Source organism: Syngnathus leptorhynchus, chromosome 5 (genome assembly GCF_054491065.1).
Source record: "Syngnathus leptorhynchus isolate UIUO chromosome 5, UIUO_Slep, whole genome shotgun sequence".
Taxonomy (NCBI): Eukaryota; Metazoa; Chordata; class Actinopteri; order Syngnathiformes; family Syngnathidae; genus Syngnathus; species Syngnathus leptorhynchus.
In genome coordinates this window covers 7736573-7758943 of record NC_141199.1, presented here as the reverse complement: position 1 = coordinate 7758943, position 22371 = coordinate 7736573, and the positions used below count along the sequence as shown (strand labels likewise).

The window sequence follows — 22371 nt, the reverse complement described above, 5'->3', positions numbered from 1 at the left end:
AGCCAACAAACAGATAAATGCATTAATCAGTTCAAAAATGCAAAGGTATATTTTAATGACATACACCAAGAAGCTGTAAACTTGTGACATTGTCAAGTGCAAACTATATCAACCCAGTAGTTATCACTCAAAACTATTGCCAAAAGAAAAAAAAAAAAAGACTAAAAATGGAAACAGACCTTCTCGGGTATAAAGTCAGGGTTGTTAATGTATTTCTGCAGTTTAGCCAAGACTTGAGGCTTAATGTTGTCCTTGTCGTAGTCTGTCAGATATCGGGTAAAATTGGAATCACCCAGTAGCTTTTTGGCATTGGGCCAGTCCGGTCTGTGCAGGTAAAAATTGATGGTTAAAAAGAGCAAAATTGTTCAATGAAGTTTGAAAAATATAAGGTGTTCACATTTTTGTCTCGTCTTGTATTTGCCAAAATAATCCCCATGGTTTATTTTACTGCACAACGCCATATTGGGAACGGGTGTGATGTTAAGTTGTTGACTGCACCGTCCCTTGCACCCACCACTTGCTATTGAATGATACACCAGACCGCTTGCCTATGGCTGTAAATCTGTCCTCTCTTATTTTTTATTTTTTTAAAGCACGAGGTGACACTAATAAGCCGCCGTAGGGGAGTTACGGGGGGGGGCAGGCCAAGCGCAAGTGAGTCATCGCCGCCTGCTTCCTCATCTGACATCAAAGTGTCAAATATATTGGATTTAATTATTCATTCATTTACCTTCCGTCAATATTGACACTGGAAAATTTCAAGAATGGCGCAGATTAATTAAACTCTACCTAGGAAAATGCCACATTGTATTAAGGAAGCGGCCAAGCAAGACACCTGTCAACATCGCTCTGTATTGTATAAATTTGCCTAAATTAGCTAGAATATGTACCATTAAATAATACATTTTAAAGTGTATCCTTGTTCTGATACTCTTTGTGAGAGATGACACAAAAAAATAATTCACAAACAAAACCCTCTTTCATTAATTATAGTTGGTGTATAACCCTAACTTGTCCCAGAATCTTAATTGTTAATGGAGAAAGAAAGAAAGAAAGAAAGAAAGAAAGAAAGAAAGAAAGAAAGAAAGAAAGAAAGAAAGAAAGAAAGAAAGAAAGAAAGCACACGTACTTGTAATTGAGCAGGATGCAAACAGCCTCCATGACAGTCATGACCATGTCAGGGGGTTTGGTGAACACTTTGAGCTCAGAAATATCAGCTTTGTCCAGAGAATTAAGAGCCTGGTTAGCTCCCTCCAGGGCAGGAAGAGCCTCATTCAGGTCTCTTTGGGTATCATCAGCTATCGCCTGAGTATCTTCAGCTTTGACCTTTGCTATTGCCTCTTCTTCTTTCACAATCCTACGTGTCTGTAAGTTTCAAAAGATGCATGCATCAAATACACCAAAACCTGGGATTTGTTTTGGAAATTCATATATTTCATGGCACCGTAATAAATGGGTGAAATACTGTACCTCATCAGCACTCTCTTGGTCAACAGACAATTTTTCCATCAGAGCATCCACGTCTGTACTTTTCTGTTTGAGAAGTGGTTCCAGAGCAGAAAGTTCCACTTTCATTGTGGCCACAAGTACATTGGTCTCCAGAAGCTTAGTAAGACCACTCTTCACACGGTCCCTTGCCTATTTATATGGAGATGGCAAAATTATAATTAACTGAGGTTATAATATGTTGGTACTTTGGTACTTTATGGGGTACTTTGATCTGAAAAAACATGAATCCATCCATCTTTCATCCATCCATCCATCCATCCATCGATCCATCCACCGATCCATCCACCGATCCATCCACCGATCCATCCATCCATCCCTCCATCCATCTTTCATCCATCCATCCATCCATCCATCCATCCATCCATCCATCCATCTATCCATCCACCGATCCATCCATCCATCCATCCACCGATCCATCCATCCATCCATCCAGCCATCCATCCATCCATCCATCCATCCATCCATCCATCCATCCGTTAGTTCGTTCATTCATTTGTTTCGTTCATTCATTCGTTCATTCATTTTTGGGCTTTGCCTTACAAGCACTAGCTGCATCCTCTTGTCGTCTAGCATGGACAGGTACAGGTTGATAAGTTCCAAGTAGGAGGTGGGCGTAGTGTAATATCGACGTCTAACTTCTGAGTAGAATCTCTCAGCCATGACAGAAACACTGACATGCGTCTCTACACACAAATCTGAGAAGCTATGCTTGAGTTCCTCCGTTCCAAAGTCCACACTGTGGAAAAAGGCCCGCGAGACAGAAAGCAGGGCTTCACGGGGCCACTGGACAAAAACAGCATAGAAAGACAACAGCTCAGGGACAAGCACAATTTAGCAGCGGTTTGTGGACTTTAGGGGCTTTAACGACCTTCTCAAAGACGAATGCAAAACTTTGAGGATATCAATAGGTCACAGACTTGATGCAGTTTAACATTTAAGCATGTAGTCAATTTGATTGAAATAAGACAACACAATGGCACAGTTAATGGTTATGTGTATACAAAAATGCTTCTTCGACTCAATCAATAGACACTATCACAATAATCCAAAAAGTCAAAAATGAATTGCCATGCTCAGAAATGATAGTGATTTTAACATACCTCCACAAACCAGTCAATAGTGCAGCAGTTGACCAGTGAGGGGAACATGCGACAGCGAGATCTGAAGGCATCACCGACTGGACTCATACACAGCACAATATGCAGCTTCTCCCGTACACGAGAAATAAAATACTGAAACACCTGAAGATCACAAATACATGTTAGCCATGGCCACATGGTCAGAATGCCAGATATAACATATATGACATATTGCATCATGTAAAGACAGTGAATCACTTGTTTAAAAAACGTACAATACCTGTACTTAATGAATGATTGGGATATTTCTTTGATTGAGTATGTGCATCTGATTGTACCTCATCTCTGTTCTCCTCACTGATTCCAGCTTCTTTGGCTTTTGGGCGGGTTGCAGCAAGCACTTGTTCCAGCTCATCTTTTTCAAAGAGGTTGGGCACTTCACCAGAGTTCAACATGTTGTTGACATCCTCCAAAAATTCCTCCACAACAATCTTTAATACATGCCGGTTTAGAGGTGAACTACCCAAGTTGCGCATAACTTCTTGGTTTTCCCATTAGTCATACCTGAGTGTCTGTAAAAAGGAAAACTGTATCTTTCCTTTCCACCCCAGCCATCCTGTAGAGTCTCCTCAAGTCTTCGTGGAAGCTGTCGTAGTTGTAGCCTCGACTCAGTTCAATCTCAAAGCATTGGTACTCACAAATGTGAGATGCTAATCGAGTGAGTGACTGCTTGCCTGTGCCCCCCACTCCGACCAGCAGGCCGTTGCCTCGCTCCAGGCGAACCATTCGAGCAATTCTAGAAAGTCCAATCAGCAGAATCGTTTTTAGAAAAGAACAGCAGATGTATTTATGGTTTAGAATGCCATTTAGAGGTGACTGGATTTCAAGTAAGAGGTCTATCACTCGTCAGGTGCACCATAGGTGAGAGAATGATTGCAGGGAAAGATAGACTAAAATGTTTACGAAAAACAGTGGGTTTGCTTTTTGTGAATAACAAGTGAATGTATTTATTGAATCGTTTTTAAAAGTGAATAAATTGAGAATTTAATGGTATGACAAAAGTGGACGAGGAACAGTTTTTTTTGTCCACTTTTGTCAGGGTAGACGAGAATGTGTTTGAACAACAAGTGGGTTTGCTTTTCATGAATAGCAAGTGATTGTATTTCTTGAATATTTTTTTTAAAGGGGAATAAATTAAGCATTTTAGTGGTGTGACAATAGTGGACAAGGAATAGTGTTTTTGTCCACTCTTGTCAGGGTAGAAAATGTGTTTGAACAATAATGGCTTTGGTTTTTATGCTTTACATGAATAACAAGGGAAAGTATTTCTTTAAAAAAGGGGGAATAAATAAGCATTTCAATGGTATGACAAAAGTGGACAAGGAACGGTGGATTTGCTGAACAACACCAAATGTCATACTGTACCAAATATTTTTCCAACTGAGTTTTGTGATACAAAACATAATGTGTGTTGATTTTTTAGTTTTACTTTCTACATCCCCATGGCATGAATCAATGCTGCATTGTTTTGAAGTATTGAAAAGGTCATTGGGTAGGTAGAATCCTTGGACTTGCATTGCATTTATAAACTCAACATATTTTCTCTATTACAGTCCAATGAAGGTGGCACGGTGGGGCACTGGTTGTAACATTCGCCTTACAGTTAGGAGAGTGCGGGTCCGCTTCCACCCTCCCTGTGTGGCGTTTGCATGTTCTGCCCGTGCCTGTGTGGGTTTCCTCTCATATCCCCAAATCATGCTTGGTAGGCCGATTGAGCACTGCACGTATTGGTGTGAGTGCGAGTGCGGATGGTTATTCGTCTGCGTGTGCCCTGCGATTGGCTGGCAACCGGTTCAGGGTGTCCCCCGCCTACTGCCCGATGACTGCTGGAATAGGCTCCAGCATGCCTGCGACTCCCGTGGGGACAAGCGGCATAGAAAATGAATGGATGGACAGTCCCGTGAGCACAGTATCAGCAAATATTGCATCCCCAATCACAAACAAGATCAGCGCGAGGGAATTGCTTGTTCACAAATACCTGGAAACATGCTCAATGGCATCCTGGAAGAATACCAACTTGCTCTCCTTGGAGTAAGTCATGTTATAGTCACACAAATAGTCATGAAGAACAGCTTGGATCTTATCCAGGTCTGGAAGGTCTTCATACTGTTTTTCTTCTTTCTCTGCACCCACCTAAAAGCATATAACATGTTTAGATCTTTCTCCTTTGTTGTTTTTTTTTCAATAAAGAGGTCCTTTGGTCTGAAAATGGGGGTAAGGGGGTTCTCTGGGTGTCTGTGTGAGGCATCATACCTTGATAAAGTCCCCAAATATGATAGGCTCGTTTACAAAGTATGAGGGATCCAAGTTAATGCTAAAATACTTGGCTGAAAAAAAAGAGAAATGAGTCAATGGTGGAGTATTCTGTAACAAGTATGAGAATAATGATGACTCAAATCTGGATATGTGCGTGTTTCAAATAAGAATTTGGGTAGTGTATCAAGTGCGATTGTTCTTACAGGCTGTCTCACAAACGATGGTGTTAAAATACTCTTTATCTTGGTTATTGATGAGTCGATCATGGAAAACCCGCTGACATTCGTGGCAGAATAGACGAAAGATCTGAGTCTTCTCTCTAATTTGACTTGCTTCACATTGTAGCATTCCTTGAAAAACGGACAAGGAGAACTTTATATGCATATAACCATACATGTGAGGCCAGTAAGATCGCTGCGCTTCATTAAAGACTTTCAATGGGAAGCCTAAGCTCTTATTACCCTTTTATTTTACATCAGTATCATAATCTATTTCACCAGAAATTTACTCAAACATCTTGAATATTTACTTCATCAAAGTTGAGTGTGGAGCTTTTGTAACCTATTCACCTGCATGTATTATATTTATATTATATTATTTCTCTTTGTAAGTACTAAGCAGCAAAATATGCCATAATTACAGGACTAGATTTGTTTGCTGCATCGCAAGACTCTTCAGTGATCAATCAGAAGTTTTTGTCAGTAACAGGAAATCCATTGCACTCCCCCGCCCCTCAAATTTTAATACCGTGTCCGAGGGGAAAAAAAAGCAAAACATCTCAATATAGAGCACTGCACTTGACTCTGAGAGGATTCAATCTCCAAAGCAGGCATTGGTGATTTGAATGCTGGAGGGGGTCACAATTTTTCATCACTGCTTACTCAGGGACCACATAGGACCACTTACTGTCGTAATACAACAATGAGCTTGAAAGACAGAACAAAAAAACTAGACAGCTTTTATTTTTCATTCCGAAGGCTTTCTTATATAAACATGATCATTCAAATATGAAAACTGCTGAATGCAAACCAACATAAAATACAAGAACTCAATGTGTTTGAAATTGCACATGCGCTGATATTTTTGCACATCAGTTGATATACATATATATATATATATATATATATATATATATATATATATATATATATATATATATATATATATATATATATATACATATATATATATATATATGTATTTTATATATATTTAAAATATATATAAAATATATATATTTTTTTTTATATACATATCTATCTATCTATCTATCTATCTATCTATCTATCTATCTATCTATCTATCTATATATATATATATATATATATATATATATATATATATATATATATATATATATATATATATATATATATATATATATAAAATTACAGGATTTTTTTTCACCATTTCCCTTCCCAAAACATACAACCAATCTTCAGCAGCCTTAAGTGATTTTTGTTTTTTACAAACCACATTTTTTTTCCCTACAAACACATGTATGGTTCCCTATCCGAAATGTAGAAAAAAAGAATGTGGTAACAAACAAACAAACAAACAAACAAACAAACAAACAAGCAAACAAACAAACAAACAAACAAACAAACAAACAAATACCTGGCCATTGCTTGTCATTGAAGATGTTAGCAGCCTAAAATGATGTTGTGATAAACATGGTAATCAGGCTTATGTTGGCTTTTTTTTTTCCCTAGCCTACCACGGTTTGAATACTTGCGATTAGAAACAAGAGTGAGACATCGTGACAAGGTATGGCATTGAACAAAGGGCTACTGCAGGAACTGGGAATTTACCAAGGTTTAGGGAATGAGTACGGTTCAGTCAAAAAGCATGAAATAGCCATGCTTGGAAAAATATTTGCACACAATTGTAGGCTAGGATGTATTGTTGTATACTCAATTCTCACCTTGGACACACTTGGAGAGGTCCCTGAGATTGAAGACATAGTGAGACTTGGCTGGAGTGGGAAGCAGATCCACCATCAAGCGGTTGTAAATCTCCACAGCTGAATCCACAATCTGTTTTACACAGTCCTTCACTGGTTGAGTGAACTCTTTGAGAAAACCAGACAAGATTGCCTGGACAAGAATCAAAGGGAAAAAAGAGAATCAAGAGTGAAGAACACTATTGCACTATGCGTGTGTTTGTGTGATGTCTATCCTGACAGTAATGATCTGTTTGAGGCTTTGGTCTGAAGGTGTGGGCAGACAAAGCATGCTGAAGTGGCGAATGAAGCGGGGAGTCACAGGGTTACGTCCTCCTCCTGGTGGAGCGCATGCTGCGGCAATAGTCATGTCCTGGAGAAGACAATGAAGAAGTGCCAAGGCAGGGAAGCAGGCTCTGCTTTTTTCCTTTAAAGTTGTCCATAGCGCATTTGTACAATAGTTTACCTGAATCTCCTTCCAGAAGAAAAATTCCCTGTCATAAAATCCAGAGAAGTCCTGGAACTGACGTAGAAGTTCAATGGGGGGCTGGGAGCCATAACTGTCCAATTTGGGCATATTCAGATCATCCACAAACACCACTATCCGCTTATCCTTAGGTGCACCTATGCACAGTGACAGGGAACAGGATTAAGTCAATGAAATGAGTGAAAAGAAATCACAAGGAATATTCATGTTTTGACTGAGTGTTTACTGAGGACTAAAACTGACAACCACAATTATTAAATTAAATGATTGTGTAAACAGACAAACTAAAGATACTATGTTCTTTTTTTGAATTGATCAAAGTGTGGTGTGTGTAAATGAGTGTTCTGTCCTATTTACCAAGCATGTTTTTTCTCTTTTTCTCCAGCTTAGACTCAATGATTTCTTGTGTGCGGGCAGAAGATGTCTGAGCAGAGAAGTTGATATAGACAGGAATGTAGCCCCTACTTTCCTGGATACCGTTGAGGAGGCCCCGAGCTATCACAGACTGTAAAAGACACAACCTTGTTCAGGGTTTTGACAGTTTAAGGCACATTTTATTTGAGGCAGCATAAACTTGAGAGGATTCTGAAAAATGGCAAAACGGCAATGGGTAGTACAAAACTAAGCCAAATGCCCACTGGGCACCAGCAGTGCTATTAATACCAAAAAGAAAATCAAAATCATGATAATGATAAACATCTATCTTTTGAAACTGTATTTTTAGTTTTAATATTGTTACTACTTGCCTTCCCTACTCCTGTAGAGCCAGTGAAGAGTACAGAATGGTTTACTGAAAGCAATTTCTCCATCAGATAGCCATAGCGGACAGTGTCCGTAGTGGGAACCAACATTTCAAAGAAGGCTTGTTCGGTGTCGTATATAAATAAAGGTATTATGGTCTCCCACTGGACAAATGTATTTTTGCTGTAGTTGATGAACACATCCCATACGGATCCGTTGGTCGGAAGCTATAAAAGACAAGTAATGAATAAAATAAATATTACATTCTTTTTTACATGGACCTAAAATGTGCTTTATCACATTTCTATCCTCATTCATCCAATATAGTGTACATTTTTACATAAATACTGAGTTGCAGAAATTTTGTAATATTCCAACCTTTGCAGGGTCCGCCTTTGCTTTATCAAATAAAGCAAACTACCCTTTATTTTCATTTACTCTAAGGCCAAGGGGCTCGTCATTTCAAACAACAATGATATTTTTGTCTGCACCAATTTCTTTTACAACTAGTAGTATTAGAATTACTTACATTAAAAAATAAACAAGCAAACTTTACTCTTCTTTCAATTGACCAAATAAAACTATAATCCAGTTGACAATCATGTCTATCTGTGAATACATGGTGCAGTACCTTTGCACTGTTGTTGTCTTTAAATTGCTCTCTGATAAAGTTGTCAAAATCATCCCATTGAGAACTGGGCAGATTTCCTCCTACTGCCCATAAGTAGCAAAATATGAAGGTCTGACATAGTACATCGGTCAGGCGCTTGGAATCCTGCCATTCACGAACACGCACATAATATGTTGTTAGAAGCTAATGGAATGTTATTATACACACGATAAAAGAGTTAATTTATCCATCATATTCATTCAGTCCTTGATAACAAACAAGTACCATATTTAAGTCTGGTCCATCTTTGCCGAGCAGCAGTGCCTCCATCAGTGTACAAAGAGTGCATACTTTACTTATGTCCACTTGGCGAATTGCTTGGGTGCAATGTTTCCATATATAGTAGAGCCCATCCTCCACATAAGTCTGAAATAACTCAAGCAATGCCGTCTTCACCGAGTCTGAAAGCTTGAAGGACAGCAAGATGTAAAAGTACACAGATTTTCAGAGTGAGGATAGATATTTGGGGAAATTTCTCATCTTCATTTATATTGGATGGACAGATTAACAAACTGTTCAATTGGGAAAGGGACGAGGTAAATAAAACACAACATTTCATTTAATTTGATCAAATCAAAATCATATGTTATCCTGGTCAAATTTCTGTTTTCTTTTGTTTCTCTCTTTACATGATTATGGTAGTAATATAATTAGTGCTGGGCAGTAAAACCTTGGTTGGAATCGGGACGGGACTAGATAAGCAGAAGTGCTTCAACCCGATTCCCTTACTGACAAGTCATGGAAAACAAAATGTGACATTAAGTTGTAAGTGTTTTGTACTTGCCGAAATAAACAAAGCAAATAAGGAGAAGCGGGTCGGAAAATGGATGGATGGGTTTCTCCATCCTCTGTTGTTAACGTTAATACATACATTTTTACTGCATATCTTGGGTCTGGCATCAAAAGATGAATATACAACAAGGGATTAACATTTTCCTTGCATTTTCTGGTATTTACATTTGAATGTGAGAAGTAATTTTGACCGCCACTTTGTTAGAAACCAGCCATTTTTCACTTGAGTATTGAAAACATTTAAGGTGTGTGGCTCTATTTTGTTCGACTGGTGCCCATGCACTTAGTGTAAAAACTTCATATTTGTGCAAGCGCAAGTCTAGTCGAGTGTGTTTGGGGTCGTGTGGCGCTAATCTGGGCGTGCCGGCACACAAAGCAGTTTTGCCTCTGACGCACGTGATAATTTGGTGACAGAAAGTAGTCTGTGCTTGATTTGTGATGTAGGTATCACATTCTACTACTAATAAGGGCTCTATTTTCTTGCCCACTACAAAATCGAGCACAAGTCTGCCCGAAGCCAGGTTCAATATCGATGCGGTATTTTTGCAGCTGCTCGCAAGGTGGAACAGCATGGCGGATTTAAAAAGAGTTTTGCGCCCTGATTCTCTGCCAATAGAAGCAGCTCCTCATATTTCTTTAAAAGGAAGCGCACAAGAAGTGCACTGATTGTCCTCAATGAAAGAAGAGACTGATTTGCAGGTCCAAGTACGCATGAAGGGTTTAGAAGGAACGGGGTGGCTGATGTAAACCTGGTCAGGGAGATCAGAGGTATGCCTTGTGAAGTGAGTACTTGGAGACTCACTGAAACACTGATCTTTTGTGTCTGTATATGTGTTTATCTTGTTTTATATTCATCTGATGATGCAATTTACCAATCTAGTAAATTTGCCAGAAATGTTTCAGACACAATCCTACTTTGGATCCTAGACCACTGAGCCATGTCTGGACATAAGGCATCCACTTGAGTTCATCTGGGTCAATGTAGACCATGCCACAGCGACTGACTGTGGCTGGAGATGCCACAGCCAAATCCTGGACCTGAAAAATGAAATTTTAAACTGTCGAAGGTTATACTGATAGAAGAAAAATATTAAGTGAGCGGTTTATTTGAGTAGATTGTAGAAATACGGTTTAGCATTAGCTGTTACCTCAAATACCATATGTATGGAAGGAGAAAGTTTGATACGTTCACTGTTAGCCAGACAGAGCATTTTGTTGTCATCCAGCACTGTATTCATGTTCTCAATCCACAGGGCATCAACAGGTCCATCACAAATCACCCATTTATGGTTATCGTTCATGCTGTCGACTGCATCACGGACGCTCAGTGCCATTAATCCATCACGCCACTCAAGGGTCAGTGTGTTAATCTAAAGCAGATTATTATTGCTTGTTTTTTAAAGAAACTGAAAATGAATCAATGAGCCAAAAGGCCATTATATCCCTAAAGTACCTCTCCATAAAGTTCTCCCATTGTGATAGATTTGGGGTTGAGAACGTAAGTCTTCACAGGCTGAAAGAAGGGGTTTTCTTCCCTATACTCGGAGTCATAAAGGGTATCCAGTGTGTCTGCCAAGACGGTGTAGACGGCGGTCTTTCCACCACCAGTAGGTCCAACCAACATGACGCCGTGACGCACAATCATGGTCTCATACAGTTGGATAACCTAATTTTCAAGACACAGGGGTATTAGTTTCGATACTATGAATTAAAAGGGATTTTGCCAGCTCACACATATTCATTACAATAAATAATGTTTCCCACCATTATAAACACATTTATTTCCCTAGATGTTGAAAAAGAAACTGGCGTGTATAATTCCCTTAGCCATGTGTACCTTGTTAATCATGGTGGCCAGAGGCTGCAGGTTTCGCTTCACGATACAATCCACAATGGTTGAGTGTAATATACCATAGTCATGCGCAGGGATGGTCACACCAGGGAACAGGTCAGACAGGATGCCACTAGATGAATTTTAGACAGTAACTGAGTATAAAGAGTGCATGCAGAAAGTAGTGCTCCACTACGAGAAAGTAGTGCTTCACTACTAGAAAGTAGTGCTTCACTAGTTCCACATTTTGTCATGTTACAGCCTTACCCCATTTTCTTTTCCTTTAAGCTTGTTAGATTTCACAAATGTATGAATATGAATAAAAAATGAGCACTCACATGAACTAAATCATTAAATCTGAGTTGTCAGATTGAGATCTATAAAGTAGAAACCCTGCCACAGTTTGGTTTTAGCCGCTAAAACCAAACTGTGTCATTTACTTTCTGGATCTGGATTTGACGTGTTTTACAGCATGACTGTGCTGAACTACTGTACTGTACTACAGTAAATTCCATTGCTTAGAAATAATTTGGAAAATCACACCTGTGTCTATAAAATGTCCCGCAGTTGACATATCAGAAATATCTCTGTTGCTTTTTAAGATTATCGTGAGCACAATGGACCTCCATAGTTCATGAATGGAATCAATTCTGAAACACCGGAATTCATTGTAGGGGCGTCCAACTAAACTGAACAATCAGGAGCAAAGTGGCCTTAATCAGGGAGATGAACATGAACATGAACCTGATCATCACTGTCAGGGCTCCGACATACTTCAATGGAAGGAAAAGCAATCAAAAGGACAACCATCTCTGTGGCAATCCACTAATTCAGCCTGCATTTCAGTGACAGTGGAACCCACACCATGGTAAAAGACACATAGCAGAATTTTGGAGAAAATTTCCAGTCATTTCTTTTTTAAATAAGGCTGTAACAAAATGCCCTTTACCTATTACATAGCTTGAAATAGTAATGGAATGACAACTTGATACCTCCTCACTGAACTAGCACTCTTACCCAAATAGTTCTGCATCATCTGTTAGGAATTTTGGCAGGTTGGAATCCCTCAGAGCTCTAATGAGAACCACATCCTCAATTAGGTCAGGGTTCTGTCTCTTCAGAGACCTGATGACAGATTATCAGATGATAAACACACTTGCGCAATAACCATGACTAACTTCTGTAGCTTTCAGGGTGCCGAGTTATTCTACTCTCTCCGATGTGCTAGTGATCACCTAGGATTGGCTTCACTCTGCTATCCCTCCAATTTCGCTACATTTTTTGCAATGACAATTAAGGCTTTCTGATTTTCATTTAGTGAGAAGATCAATAAGGTTTTGTCTATTTATCACAATTGGAACAAAAGAGTAGCACAGACTTATATGTAATAAAAATACATGCAATCAGCTGTGAGCTTTACTGATGCACATCTGATTCTAACAACTTGGTCATCTAAAAAAACACGAAGCAATATAATGATTAAAGTGTTGTCTTATAAATGTTTGGAATTGGCCGACTAACAAGACGACTAAATGTAGGAACACGTAAAAGACATGCAATGAATCATGTGGCATTCGCTACAGCAGCAGTAATAGTACATTAGTAGTAATATCGTTTTGTTCATGTAACGTGAACTACGTGATCATGCTAACAAAAAAAAAAAAATATGCCCACTGACCCTGCCATGACAAGAACAGATTTGACAGCTCTCATTCCAAAGTCATAATGGTCCTGCTGGGACAGCTGTTCAGAGCACAGCTTGTACATTTGGGTCATCTTCCTTGCTAAAGTCTTACTGGACTCAAAGCCTTCTGAGTATAAGATCACCTGCATGGAGAAGTGGGGTACAAACACAGGTGCAGAGGCCAAAATGCAGTTTACCAAAAGGACGACATTGTAGTAAAACACATAACATGTTTTTGTATTCTACTGTAAAGTTGTCCATCAGTGGCTCAATGTTAATATCTGGCACAAAGAGAAAAACTGTTACCTCCGCAATGAGTGCATAGTTGGGCACCATCATAGCTACTGGCCTAAAGAGAGATTTAAGATTATCAGGTAGCTCTGATCTTCCAGCATAGCCTGGGTTCATGGTAATAAATGCTGCACAGGTCATCACCAGCTTGATCTCTCGTCCCTCAAATCGAAACTTTGTCATCTGAAAAATAATGGAGTAAAGATTTTAAAATACAGTATTGAAATGCGACATAATTTGTGTCATCATTTCTAAATGTTTGTGCATACCTTAGCAGCTTTAGCATTCCGTATAGTTATGAGCTGCTGCGCAATGACTGACAACACCTCAATATCGATTCGATTGAACTCATCAAAACAGCACCAAGCACCAGATTGAGCCAGTCCACTGAAGAAACGCCCCATCATCTGATGGAGGTATATACAGTTGAGTAAGAGGCAGAAAAAAATACATGCAGTTATTTAAGAGAATTATCATAAATTATACTTTAATTTTTTATTAAATTATACTTTAGGCAGCAAAGAGGACCATACGGTTACCACAGCTGCTGCACAGTCAAAATGTTCTGGGTTTGAATTGCTTTTATCATTTTTTTTGGTACTTTGCTTTCCTCCTTATATTGCTTTTAAAACTCTAAGTTGCCAATAGCTATGAATGGTTGATGTGTTCTGATTGGCTGCCGGCCCCTCTTGTCGTCTTGAACAGTGTAGTGATAATGGATGGATGGACTGTACACTGTGTTCTAAATCATTATGTATGATTGAAGCTGAATTTTACATTGAGTTTTTGTGGATCTTTTTATAAATGATTTAGTGAGTCAACATGGCGCTGTTCAATAAACGGTAACTTGGGGGATTATTTTGGCAAATACAAGACAAGACACAAAAATATGAACATCAGATATTTTCCAAGGTTTACAATATTGCATCCTTTACCTCAATGTGGGGTGTATGTATGTATGTATGTATGTATGTATGTATGTATGTATGTATGTATGTATGTATGTATGTATGTATGTATGTATGTATGTATGTATGTATGTATGTATGTATGTATGTATGTATGTATGTATGTATGTAACTGTCAATGTCACTGACAGTTTAGAAATACAAAAACGGTTTATATATGCCGTTGAAAATAGTGTCTGTTGACCAAAATATGAATGGGCATTTGTCTCCTCATCTTGATCATTTGTGTAAAATTATTCATCAACAAATTGAAAAATAATCTGATGATGTAGTCCTGATAACTAGAAGATGAATAAATTGTGGGGAAAAAAATAAACAGTATTTTATTTGTCTGTGATGAAATGGAGAGGCGTGAGACTTGATTGCTTTGACAACAGCGCCATCTAACAGCCCCATAAAGTAAATGCATTAAGGGTGAGAGAGCAGGCGTGAATAGAGCAAACTTGTTGAGTTGTCCACTTGCAAATACACTCCAAAACCTTGTAAGTGCAAATATCCAGTGTGCACCTCCCATTAGATCACCACTGAATTATAATTATGTTTAATCATCCTGTGACTGATACTTTTCAGACAGATGCCTCTTGGCATTTATAACTTCACAAGTTAGTTAAAACAAATCTAAGTCAATAACTCAAAATGCTGTCAGGTGTATTGACCATTATTTGTCATTTGTTTAAATGTGAGCTCCATTTTTCATCAATAATTATTTTGATACAAATGTTTATTTGTGTTAGCAGAAGTGAATGTGTATTATTTTCACATTAAGCATCGAATTCATTTTCCTTCTACTTTAAAATAAACCACATTTCAGAGGAAATTATGCCTTTATATTCACTTAAAAAAAAAAAGACTTTAGAAAGGTATCCAGATGCAATTACTGTAGTCACATCGCACCTTGTAGTCGAGTCCATCAGAACAGTTGAAGACCACACACTGAATTGCCAAGGCTTTGGCCAAGTCCTTCGTAGTCTCTGTTTTCCCTGTCCCTGCAGGTCCAGCTGGAGCTCCTCCTAAGTCCAACTGGAGGGCTCCCATTAGACATAAGTAGCAACGATCCTGTAGTGGCATGTTAGTTAATTTCGGTAAATTAAGTGTAACATGTAAAAGTCAGATGTATGTTATTTCTTACATGATTTAACAATTTAACTCGAAGGTGTTGTGTTGGACTGTGTGCACTCAACAGTCCAATAAATGTACTGTATGTGCCTATTCCTGTGTGACTTCTGTTTTATGCATGTGAGCATTATGTAGCCCGTGTTACCGTAAGTGGAGTGATGACCAGTCTCGGACAAGCTCCGAGGTATTCGTAGCCATAAATGTAAGTCGATAGGGCCATGCAGGCTATACAGTTGTCCAGGTCAAGATCCCAGTAGTAACGTAATTGTCTCTGCCATTCAAAGTTAGTCCCCGAGTCCACCTAAGAAAAAAATGTTCAAGTGCATGACCTCATAAATTACATGCTACAAAAAGCTACAGGCAATAAATGAAACATGTACTTGTGTGTGTATGTGTGTATGTGTCTGTGTGTGTGTCTGTATGCCGCAGTACTCGACCTTTTGTGCGACTAAATCTGTCACAATATCACGGGCATGCACATCAACGGTGATGAGGGCGGTGATGATATTGCGATGCAAAGTCGGTAGTTTCCCTCTGACCAAAGCAGCAAGGGAATTTAACCTCTGAAAAATACACGCGCAGTCAACGCTGGACAATTAGATTTTGTCGATTCTTTTTGAAAAATAATCAGAATAAAAGTAGTTTACGTCAAAGTTGGTGAATTCAAATTGCTGCAAGGCAGCAAAGTGGTCATGATCTCCTTCCAAACAACCTTCCATATCCCTGCACCACATCAGCTGAGAAATAGTCAACACCACCTGATGAAGAGCAATAAAAGAAGAAGAAGAGTAAGAAATGAGTGGCAGTGCAAATTGAAAAGGACAGGATGGAGGATAAGATTGAGAAAGATGTGTGCATTGTCGTTGCCAAGGACATAAACGGATACAATTGAAAAATATTGGGCTCTGCAAATCATGCTGCACCCAAGGCAATACTGTAAAGAATACAGCACAGAGGACTAAAGGATAGAGCAAAGTGAAAAAGCACGGAAAACAACATTCATTATTCAGCTGAAAGACTAAAATGTCACATTTGGAGGATTTACCAATAAGTTTTCTTGCATAAGTGTGTGAGTGTTTATACCTGGGAAGGATACCCAGACACCACCCATTCTTCCCTTGATGTCATTTGGTAGTCGGCTATAGAAGCCTTGCTGAGCTGCCGCAGTGAGTTGAACATGGCCTCTTCCACTTTGCAAAGCCAATCTTCCACATTGCCTCTTGCTTTCAGACCTTTTGTTAAAGCCACCTACACTTGCACACCAAAGGACAATATCAACAGTTATAACAGTGATATATCAGGCCGCTCCATTTTTATACAGCAATGGAAGAAGATGGATGGATGGACATTCAAAGCTACATGGCCCTGTGTGAAAAAGTACAATACTTGCCCCCGAAACTGAACAACTGGTTAGGCTACGGTCAGCAGAAATAACTGAAATCAAGAATTTTCTATAGTTAATAATGAATCTTTCACATTTCTGTGGAGATATGTTGACCCACTTTTCCTTGCAGAAATGTTTTATTTAATTCAGCAATTCTACGTGGTTTTCAAGCATGAACGGCATCATACTACCACTACCTTGCTTGACTGGTGCTGCTGCTTTTTTGAAATACCATATTACATTTATGCCAGATGTAACCAGACACATCTCCCTTCTGTCCACCCCCCCCTCCCCCATTGAGCCAGTTTTAAACGTGCCCATTTAAGCCTCTATGCCCAAAACAGACTGACAAAGTTCAAGGTTTGATTGTAACCACAGCTGACCTTCTCTCTTTCCGGGGAAACCATGTTCAAGATGTCCTTTGTGTAGACCTTCTCTTGTTCTCCAGACTCCAGTGTTGCTTGACCCGTATTCGATTGTTCAGTGTCCAAGGCAAACTCAAGGTGTGTAATTGCATCAAAACATTTTCTCAAGTGAGGTTGCACTGCCTGGGGGTTTCTTGTCTGTGCCAAAATTTTAAGCAATTCATCATTGGATAAGAAGTAGAATCTGCAAAGAGAGGAAAGATTGCCAAGTAAGCAACATTCACATCAGTCATGCTAGTAAATGATACATTTAAATCACATTACATTAAGCATAAATACTTAACATATTTAAATCATGAATTATAATGTGTTTATTTCCCATCTTTCTAACCAGAAATGAGCCTACCTTGGGAATATAACTCTCTTGGACTCCAAGTAGTCTTCAAGACACTTTTGTATCTTGTCCAACAGAACATTATTTTCTTGAAACGTTTCCAAAAGATCTGTGTGGGATAATACAAAATCTCAAGAGTGTACATCAATGTAAAAATGTAAATTTCTTGCTGTAAATTGGTACCTCTTTTGGTAAATTGGTAACCTATGGATACCTACCAGGCTGTGTGGCCGCTTTGAGTGCATTGGGCATCTTTTTGACTTTAGCCATGATGGCCTTCCATGACTTGTCCACTTTGAGAAACATTTTGGATTCAGCAGGAAGCTGCCTCTTGATGTCCGGTGCCAAGAAAATACTTTCCAAATACAGCCAGTTTCGTTGGCACGTAAGCCACTCATCCTGTGTAGGAAGAGGAGGTAAATATACATATGTGTGCTTATTTCATACAGATGGCAGACAAAAAAAAAATGCTTTTGCTTCTGTTTTTTTTCCAAAGCCTTCACCAGAGTTTGATTGAAGCGGAGCAGCCTCATTAGGAGTTTGTCCACCCTGGCTTTGATGGGAGCAACGTAACGAGACGTTGCTGCTGTGCCCACATTAATAATGCTGTCATCCAAGAGTACCTCAACAAGGACAAAAAAAAGAATGAATACATTTGAACTTCACCACATTTTATAGAATGGATTGGGGAACGTGCACTTCATGTTTACTTGGACATCATCTGTGCCCCCCAAGATGAAGACTTCTTTGGAGTCACCATGCTGCACAAGAGTGAAAGTAGTGGTCCACCACACATCCTCCACCTAGAGTGTGATCAAAATGGGCCCCGTGTCAAAGGGACATTATTCAATGACTGATTTATCAAAATAATAACGGCTAAAAACATTCACGAATGAACACATCTCCTCATCTACACAAATAAATTGAATTATAGATTGATTTACTCCAAAAGAAAAAGGCAACAAACATCGTAGAAGAAAAAAAGACACTCATGGAGCCCTATTTTCACCAACCTTATTAATAATTGTCTCTACTGATGCCTCGCCCGAAGCCTGTGCTGATGCCTAAAATTCAAAACATTTGTTTCTTCAGGCTGCATCAGTTAGGTTAAACATTGAAATACCAATAGTAAAACACCGTATACAGTTTTTTATATAGTATAATCTGGATAGTTCAGAAATAAAGCTATCATGAAGATATCTGATAGTTTACGGAAAGATCAAATATTGAGGTTGAGCAACAAAGAAGTTAGGCGAGACCTCCATTATTTCTGTGCCATAGGAGAACACGTTGAGTTCCTCCACAACAGCCACAGTAAGCTCCACACTCAAAGAACTCCCCACAACAGTTTCCAAGGACCTCCAGTGTTCTGGTTTCATACATGGGTTGCGCAAATCTGTGATCACGGGCACCTGAACGCATCACAGTTGTCAGGGATATAATCAATTCACCATTCATTAACAGGAAGTACTTTAGTTCACATTGTAATGGTATAGTTTTATTACAGTTATGGTTACCCACCCTCTGTTTCATAATTTCAACCTTCTCCTTAAGAAGTGGCACTACGTTATTACGCGGCAAGCCTTTTTCCATTTGGTTGATATACTTGTTGTATTTGTTGACTTGTGAGTTTAACTGCTCCATGTCCAGTTTCTCAAGTGTGGTCTGAAGATGCAACAAACAGACAAATAAAGACAATTCATGGAAATACAGTGAGTAGCATCTAAAGTATCCTTATAATGCTGCACATATTTTGAGAGTGTCTCACCTGCCGCCATTGTTCTTGTAATAAGTCCCATTCCTTCATAGAATCCCAAAGAAGCCTCTTCAGCCTAAACTCTCCTTTTAGCTCATCAAGGTCATCAAATTTGGTCACCACCAACTAAATTGAAAAACAGTATTCACAGAAAAATGGCACTGACTTGGTTGGAATGGTGGTTAGTCAGGATTTACTAACACATCGTGTACATACTGTACTTGAGACAGTCAATAAAGTAACATTTACACCAGGGGTCACCAACTTTTTTTTAAACCGAGGGCTACTTCCTGGGTACTGATTAGGGCAAACGGCTACCAGTTTGACACACATTTCTGAAATAGCCAATTTGCTCAATTTAGCTTTAACTTTTAAAACAAAAGCAACACCAAGACCAAGATGAAGGGAAACCCAAGAGAAAACAACTTCAGGATAAGGGAAAAATAATGGCTTTATTTTCAGATTTTTTACTTAATAAGCACATTACCTTGAATTGTTTCTGGTAAGAAGTATATGTCGAAGCCTGGGCTTGCAGCTCATCAATGGAAACCTGAAGATCCTCAAGCAGAAGATGCACTTCCGCACAATCAGCAGTGACTTCAAGGATTTGTGGATCCTACACATACATCCATGAAATAAGATCATCAGAGAATCCCATTCAAACTTGGCAACCAACTCAAACATACTTTCTTCGCCATTATATATTTTAAGACAAACTAATTTGTCAACACACCTGCGATCTTTCCTTGATTTTTTTGACTTTCTGGTTCAGCTCTCTTATGTCTACTTGAAGAGACTTAGAAAACTTGTCCATCATTTTGATCCTGTCAAACATTGCATCATTGATCATGTTGTGTAATGAGTTCATGTAAGGCTCCATGGAGGCAAAGGCCACATCGTCAGCTGTGACGGGAAGTGAGGATAGATTGATCAGATTGTACATCTGACACACAGTCTCCTGTTCCTGCTCCAGCACTTTCATCTGGCAACAAAAAATGACAAGAGGGATGTTTTCTTGTGATGGATGCTCTTTAAGTCCATCCAAGTTAGGATATTGTACACATTAACAAATCTTACCCTTTCTGGTATCTCATCAAGGAAAGTAAGGTAGCTGGCTAACTCGGTTGTATTACTGGGACTGAGTTCGAGTTTAAATTGAGCTTCACCAGCTTCCACCATGACAGCTTTTAGCTTTCCCTTGGCCTGCTGTGTCAGTATCTCATTAATGAACTATAAAAAGAGAGCAGAAAGTTACTACTACTCTGTGTCTTGACACGTGAAGAAATTGACAATAAAGCAGACTTTGACTTTGACTATTGCCCCATTCACTGACAATTAATGAATATTGCACATTTGTATGGACACGGTGTGTTTATGAGCATATTATTATTGTGTACTGTTCTGACCTCTAAACAGCGGAGGGGGGAATCGATGAGCTTCTCTTTCATTTCCGTCTTGTCCACAAGAAGGAGGCCTAGATGTCTCTGTGGCTGGAGAGCCACAGCTTCTTTATGTTCATTGTGGTACAGGTCCAGTGAATTTCGGAAAAAGTCCAAACCTGTTCAACAAAGTATAGTTAACAGTAAAAGAAAATTATGGAAAGAAAGTTCAGAACCCATGATTAAATAAAACGTCAGGCACCAGCTTTATCACTTCTGAATAATGATATTGTTCATTATATACAGAAAGTTTGTACCGTGATCTTGCTGTCGGAGAGCATCCAAATCTAGACTTTCATTCTCCTTGTAAAACAATTGAAACCGCTTAAACATGCTTGCGCATACTTGAGCAGCTTCAAATGTGAACTGCAGTGCTTCCTGAGAGGGAAAGTAAACACATTGTGGCATCTGGAGTGTTACTTCCAAAGGGAACTAATGTAAAGTGTGACTGACCTTAATTTTTTGACGGATACTTTTAATGTAGCCATCATTTTCAATGACCGATTCCAAACTGGGTGCATCTCGGTATTGACTCTTAAAGTAACAGACACACATTAAAAAACGGAGTGGTGGTTAAAACATTTACAAATAAGAAACCACGGATGTCCACCTTCGATCCTAGAGTACTGCTGTCCTGCATGTTTTAGATGCTTCCCTCCTCCGACACCCCTGACGCAAATAATCAACACGTCGGCAAGTTCTGAACAAGCCTGATGAGGATTGTTATCATTTGAACCATGTGGTGTGTTGGAGGGAGGATCAAATACATGCAGCTAAGCATCCTTCGAGAACCGGGTTTGGACACCTCTGATATAAGCAGTGTAACCATAACAGTGACTTAAACATAGCTGAGAGTTATTCGTCTACCTTAAAAGAGTCGTGACTTAAGAGTAAAATGAAATCCGGGTCTTTTGTTAGTGTTTCAACAGACAAAGCAGTCTTCTGAAACTTCTCGATGATCTCTCTAACTGTGCTCTGTTTGATGGGGGAAAAAAAAAAATCATTTATTTTGCTCGACAGTTTATTATCAATGGGTATAAAATGGTTGCTGACTCAGTCTTTAACCTGAAAGTTCTGCTCAGAGGGTCTGTAGGATAGCGCTTGTGTGTCGAGCACAAGTTCACTCATCAACATCGGTTTACTCTGGGGAGCTTCGGACTCTTCCTCCTATTAAGACACATGTAACAAACCTTTCATTTGGTGTATGTGAATGTCAACTGGTGGTGCAGAGATGATGCCCTACCTTTTGATCCGTCTTTTCCTCAGCAGGTTTGTTATCAGTCTCTAGCTGCTGGCCCCAGGTTTGAATGACATCATGGCTGGGGGTTTGACTAACCTGCTCTTTGAATGCAGCCAGAAGCTTCTCCACGGCACTCACAAACAATGTGTGCATGGTGTTGAGCACCAAATAGTCAACAAGTCGGATGAAGCTGTGCGGATGAGAGATGAAGGAGGGAGTGATTGATTTCCTGCAAAATGGTTACTTCAAACAAAATGTTAAACAAAACAAGAAAACCTACCAGTTGAGGCGGTGACAGAAGAAGCCCTTGTTGATCCCCAATAGAATTTGAATTTCACTCAGCTTGTTGCTATCTGTGACAAATAGA

At 39.2% G+C, this 22371-nt stretch overlaps 1 protein-coding gene across 1 annotated transcript in view; it reads right to left on the bottom strand.

Moving 5' to 3' along the window:
* dnah6 (dynein, axonemal, heavy chain 6) overlaps window positions 1-22371 on the bottom strand; it is a 40532-nt gene that overhangs the window by 14839 nt on the left and 3322 nt on the right. The window contains exons 7-55 of the mRNA XM_085911937.1: window positions 22285-22357; window positions 22008-22194; window positions 21830-21931; window positions 21632-21739; window positions 21218-21298; window positions 21022-21142; window positions 20732-20883; window positions 20403-20555; window positions 20059-20307; window positions 19813-19941; window positions 19338-19451; window positions 19091-19234; window positions 18829-18981; window positions 18583-18633; window positions 18280-18372; window positions 18073-18192; window positions 17788-17968; window positions 17582-17678; window positions 17194-17419; window positions 16510-16674; window positions 16074-16184; window positions 15864-15989; window positions 15572-15727; window positions 15205-15366; window positions 13612-13749; window positions 13358-13525; window positions 13046-13194; window positions 12385-12492; window positions 11374-11500; window positions 10990-11202; window positions 10685-10906; window positions 10452-10574; window positions 8970-9152; window positions 8706-8849; window positions 8080-8301; window positions 7691-7838; window positions 7313-7470; window positions 7088-7219; window positions 6829-7000; window positions 5108-5254; window positions 4902-4975; window positions 4627-4781; window positions 3153-3384; window positions 2927-3079; window positions 2610-2750; window positions 2050-2292; window positions 1471-1638; window positions 1130-1365; window positions 180-324 (exon numbers count right to left, since the gene is read on the bottom strand). Coding sequence (XP_085768063.1) covers window positions 180-324; window positions 1130-1365; window positions 1471-1638; window positions 2050-2292; window positions 2610-2750; window positions 2927-3079; window positions 3153-3384; window positions 4627-4781; window positions 4902-4975; window positions 5108-5254; window positions 6829-7000; window positions 7088-7219; window positions 7313-7470; window positions 7691-7838; window positions 8080-8301; window positions 8706-8849; window positions 8970-9152; window positions 10452-10574; window positions 10685-10906; window positions 10990-11202; window positions 11374-11500; window positions 12385-12492; window positions 13046-13194; window positions 13358-13525; window positions 13612-13749; window positions 15205-15366; window positions 15572-15727; window positions 15864-15989; window positions 16074-16184; window positions 16510-16674; window positions 17194-17419; window positions 17582-17678; window positions 17788-17968; window positions 18073-18192; window positions 18280-18372; window positions 18583-18633; window positions 18829-18981; window positions 19091-19234; window positions 19338-19451; window positions 19813-19941; window positions 20059-20307; window positions 20403-20555; window positions 20732-20883; window positions 21022-21142; window positions 21218-21298; window positions 21632-21739; window positions 21830-21931; window positions 22008-22194; window positions 22285-22357 — 7355 coding nt within the window. The remainder of the gene's footprint in view (window positions 1-179; window positions 325-1129; window positions 1366-1470; window positions 1639-2049; window positions 2293-2609; window positions 2751-2926; window positions 3080-3152; window positions 3385-4626; window positions 4782-4901; window positions 4976-5107; window positions 5255-6828; window positions 7001-7087; window positions 7220-7312; window positions 7471-7690; window positions 7839-8079; window positions 8302-8705; window positions 8850-8969; window positions 9153-10451; window positions 10575-10684; window positions 10907-10989; window positions 11203-11373; window positions 11501-12384; window positions 12493-13045; window positions 13195-13357; window positions 13526-13611; window positions 13750-15204; window positions 15367-15571; window positions 15728-15863; window positions 15990-16073; window positions 16185-16509; window positions 16675-17193; window positions 17420-17581; window positions 17679-17787; window positions 17969-18072; window positions 18193-18279; window positions 18373-18582; window positions 18634-18828; window positions 18982-19090; window positions 19235-19337; window positions 19452-19812; window positions 19942-20058; window positions 20308-20402; window positions 20556-20731; window positions 20884-21021; window positions 21143-21217; window positions 21299-21631; window positions 21740-21829; window positions 21932-22007; window positions 22195-22284; window positions 22358-22371) is intronic.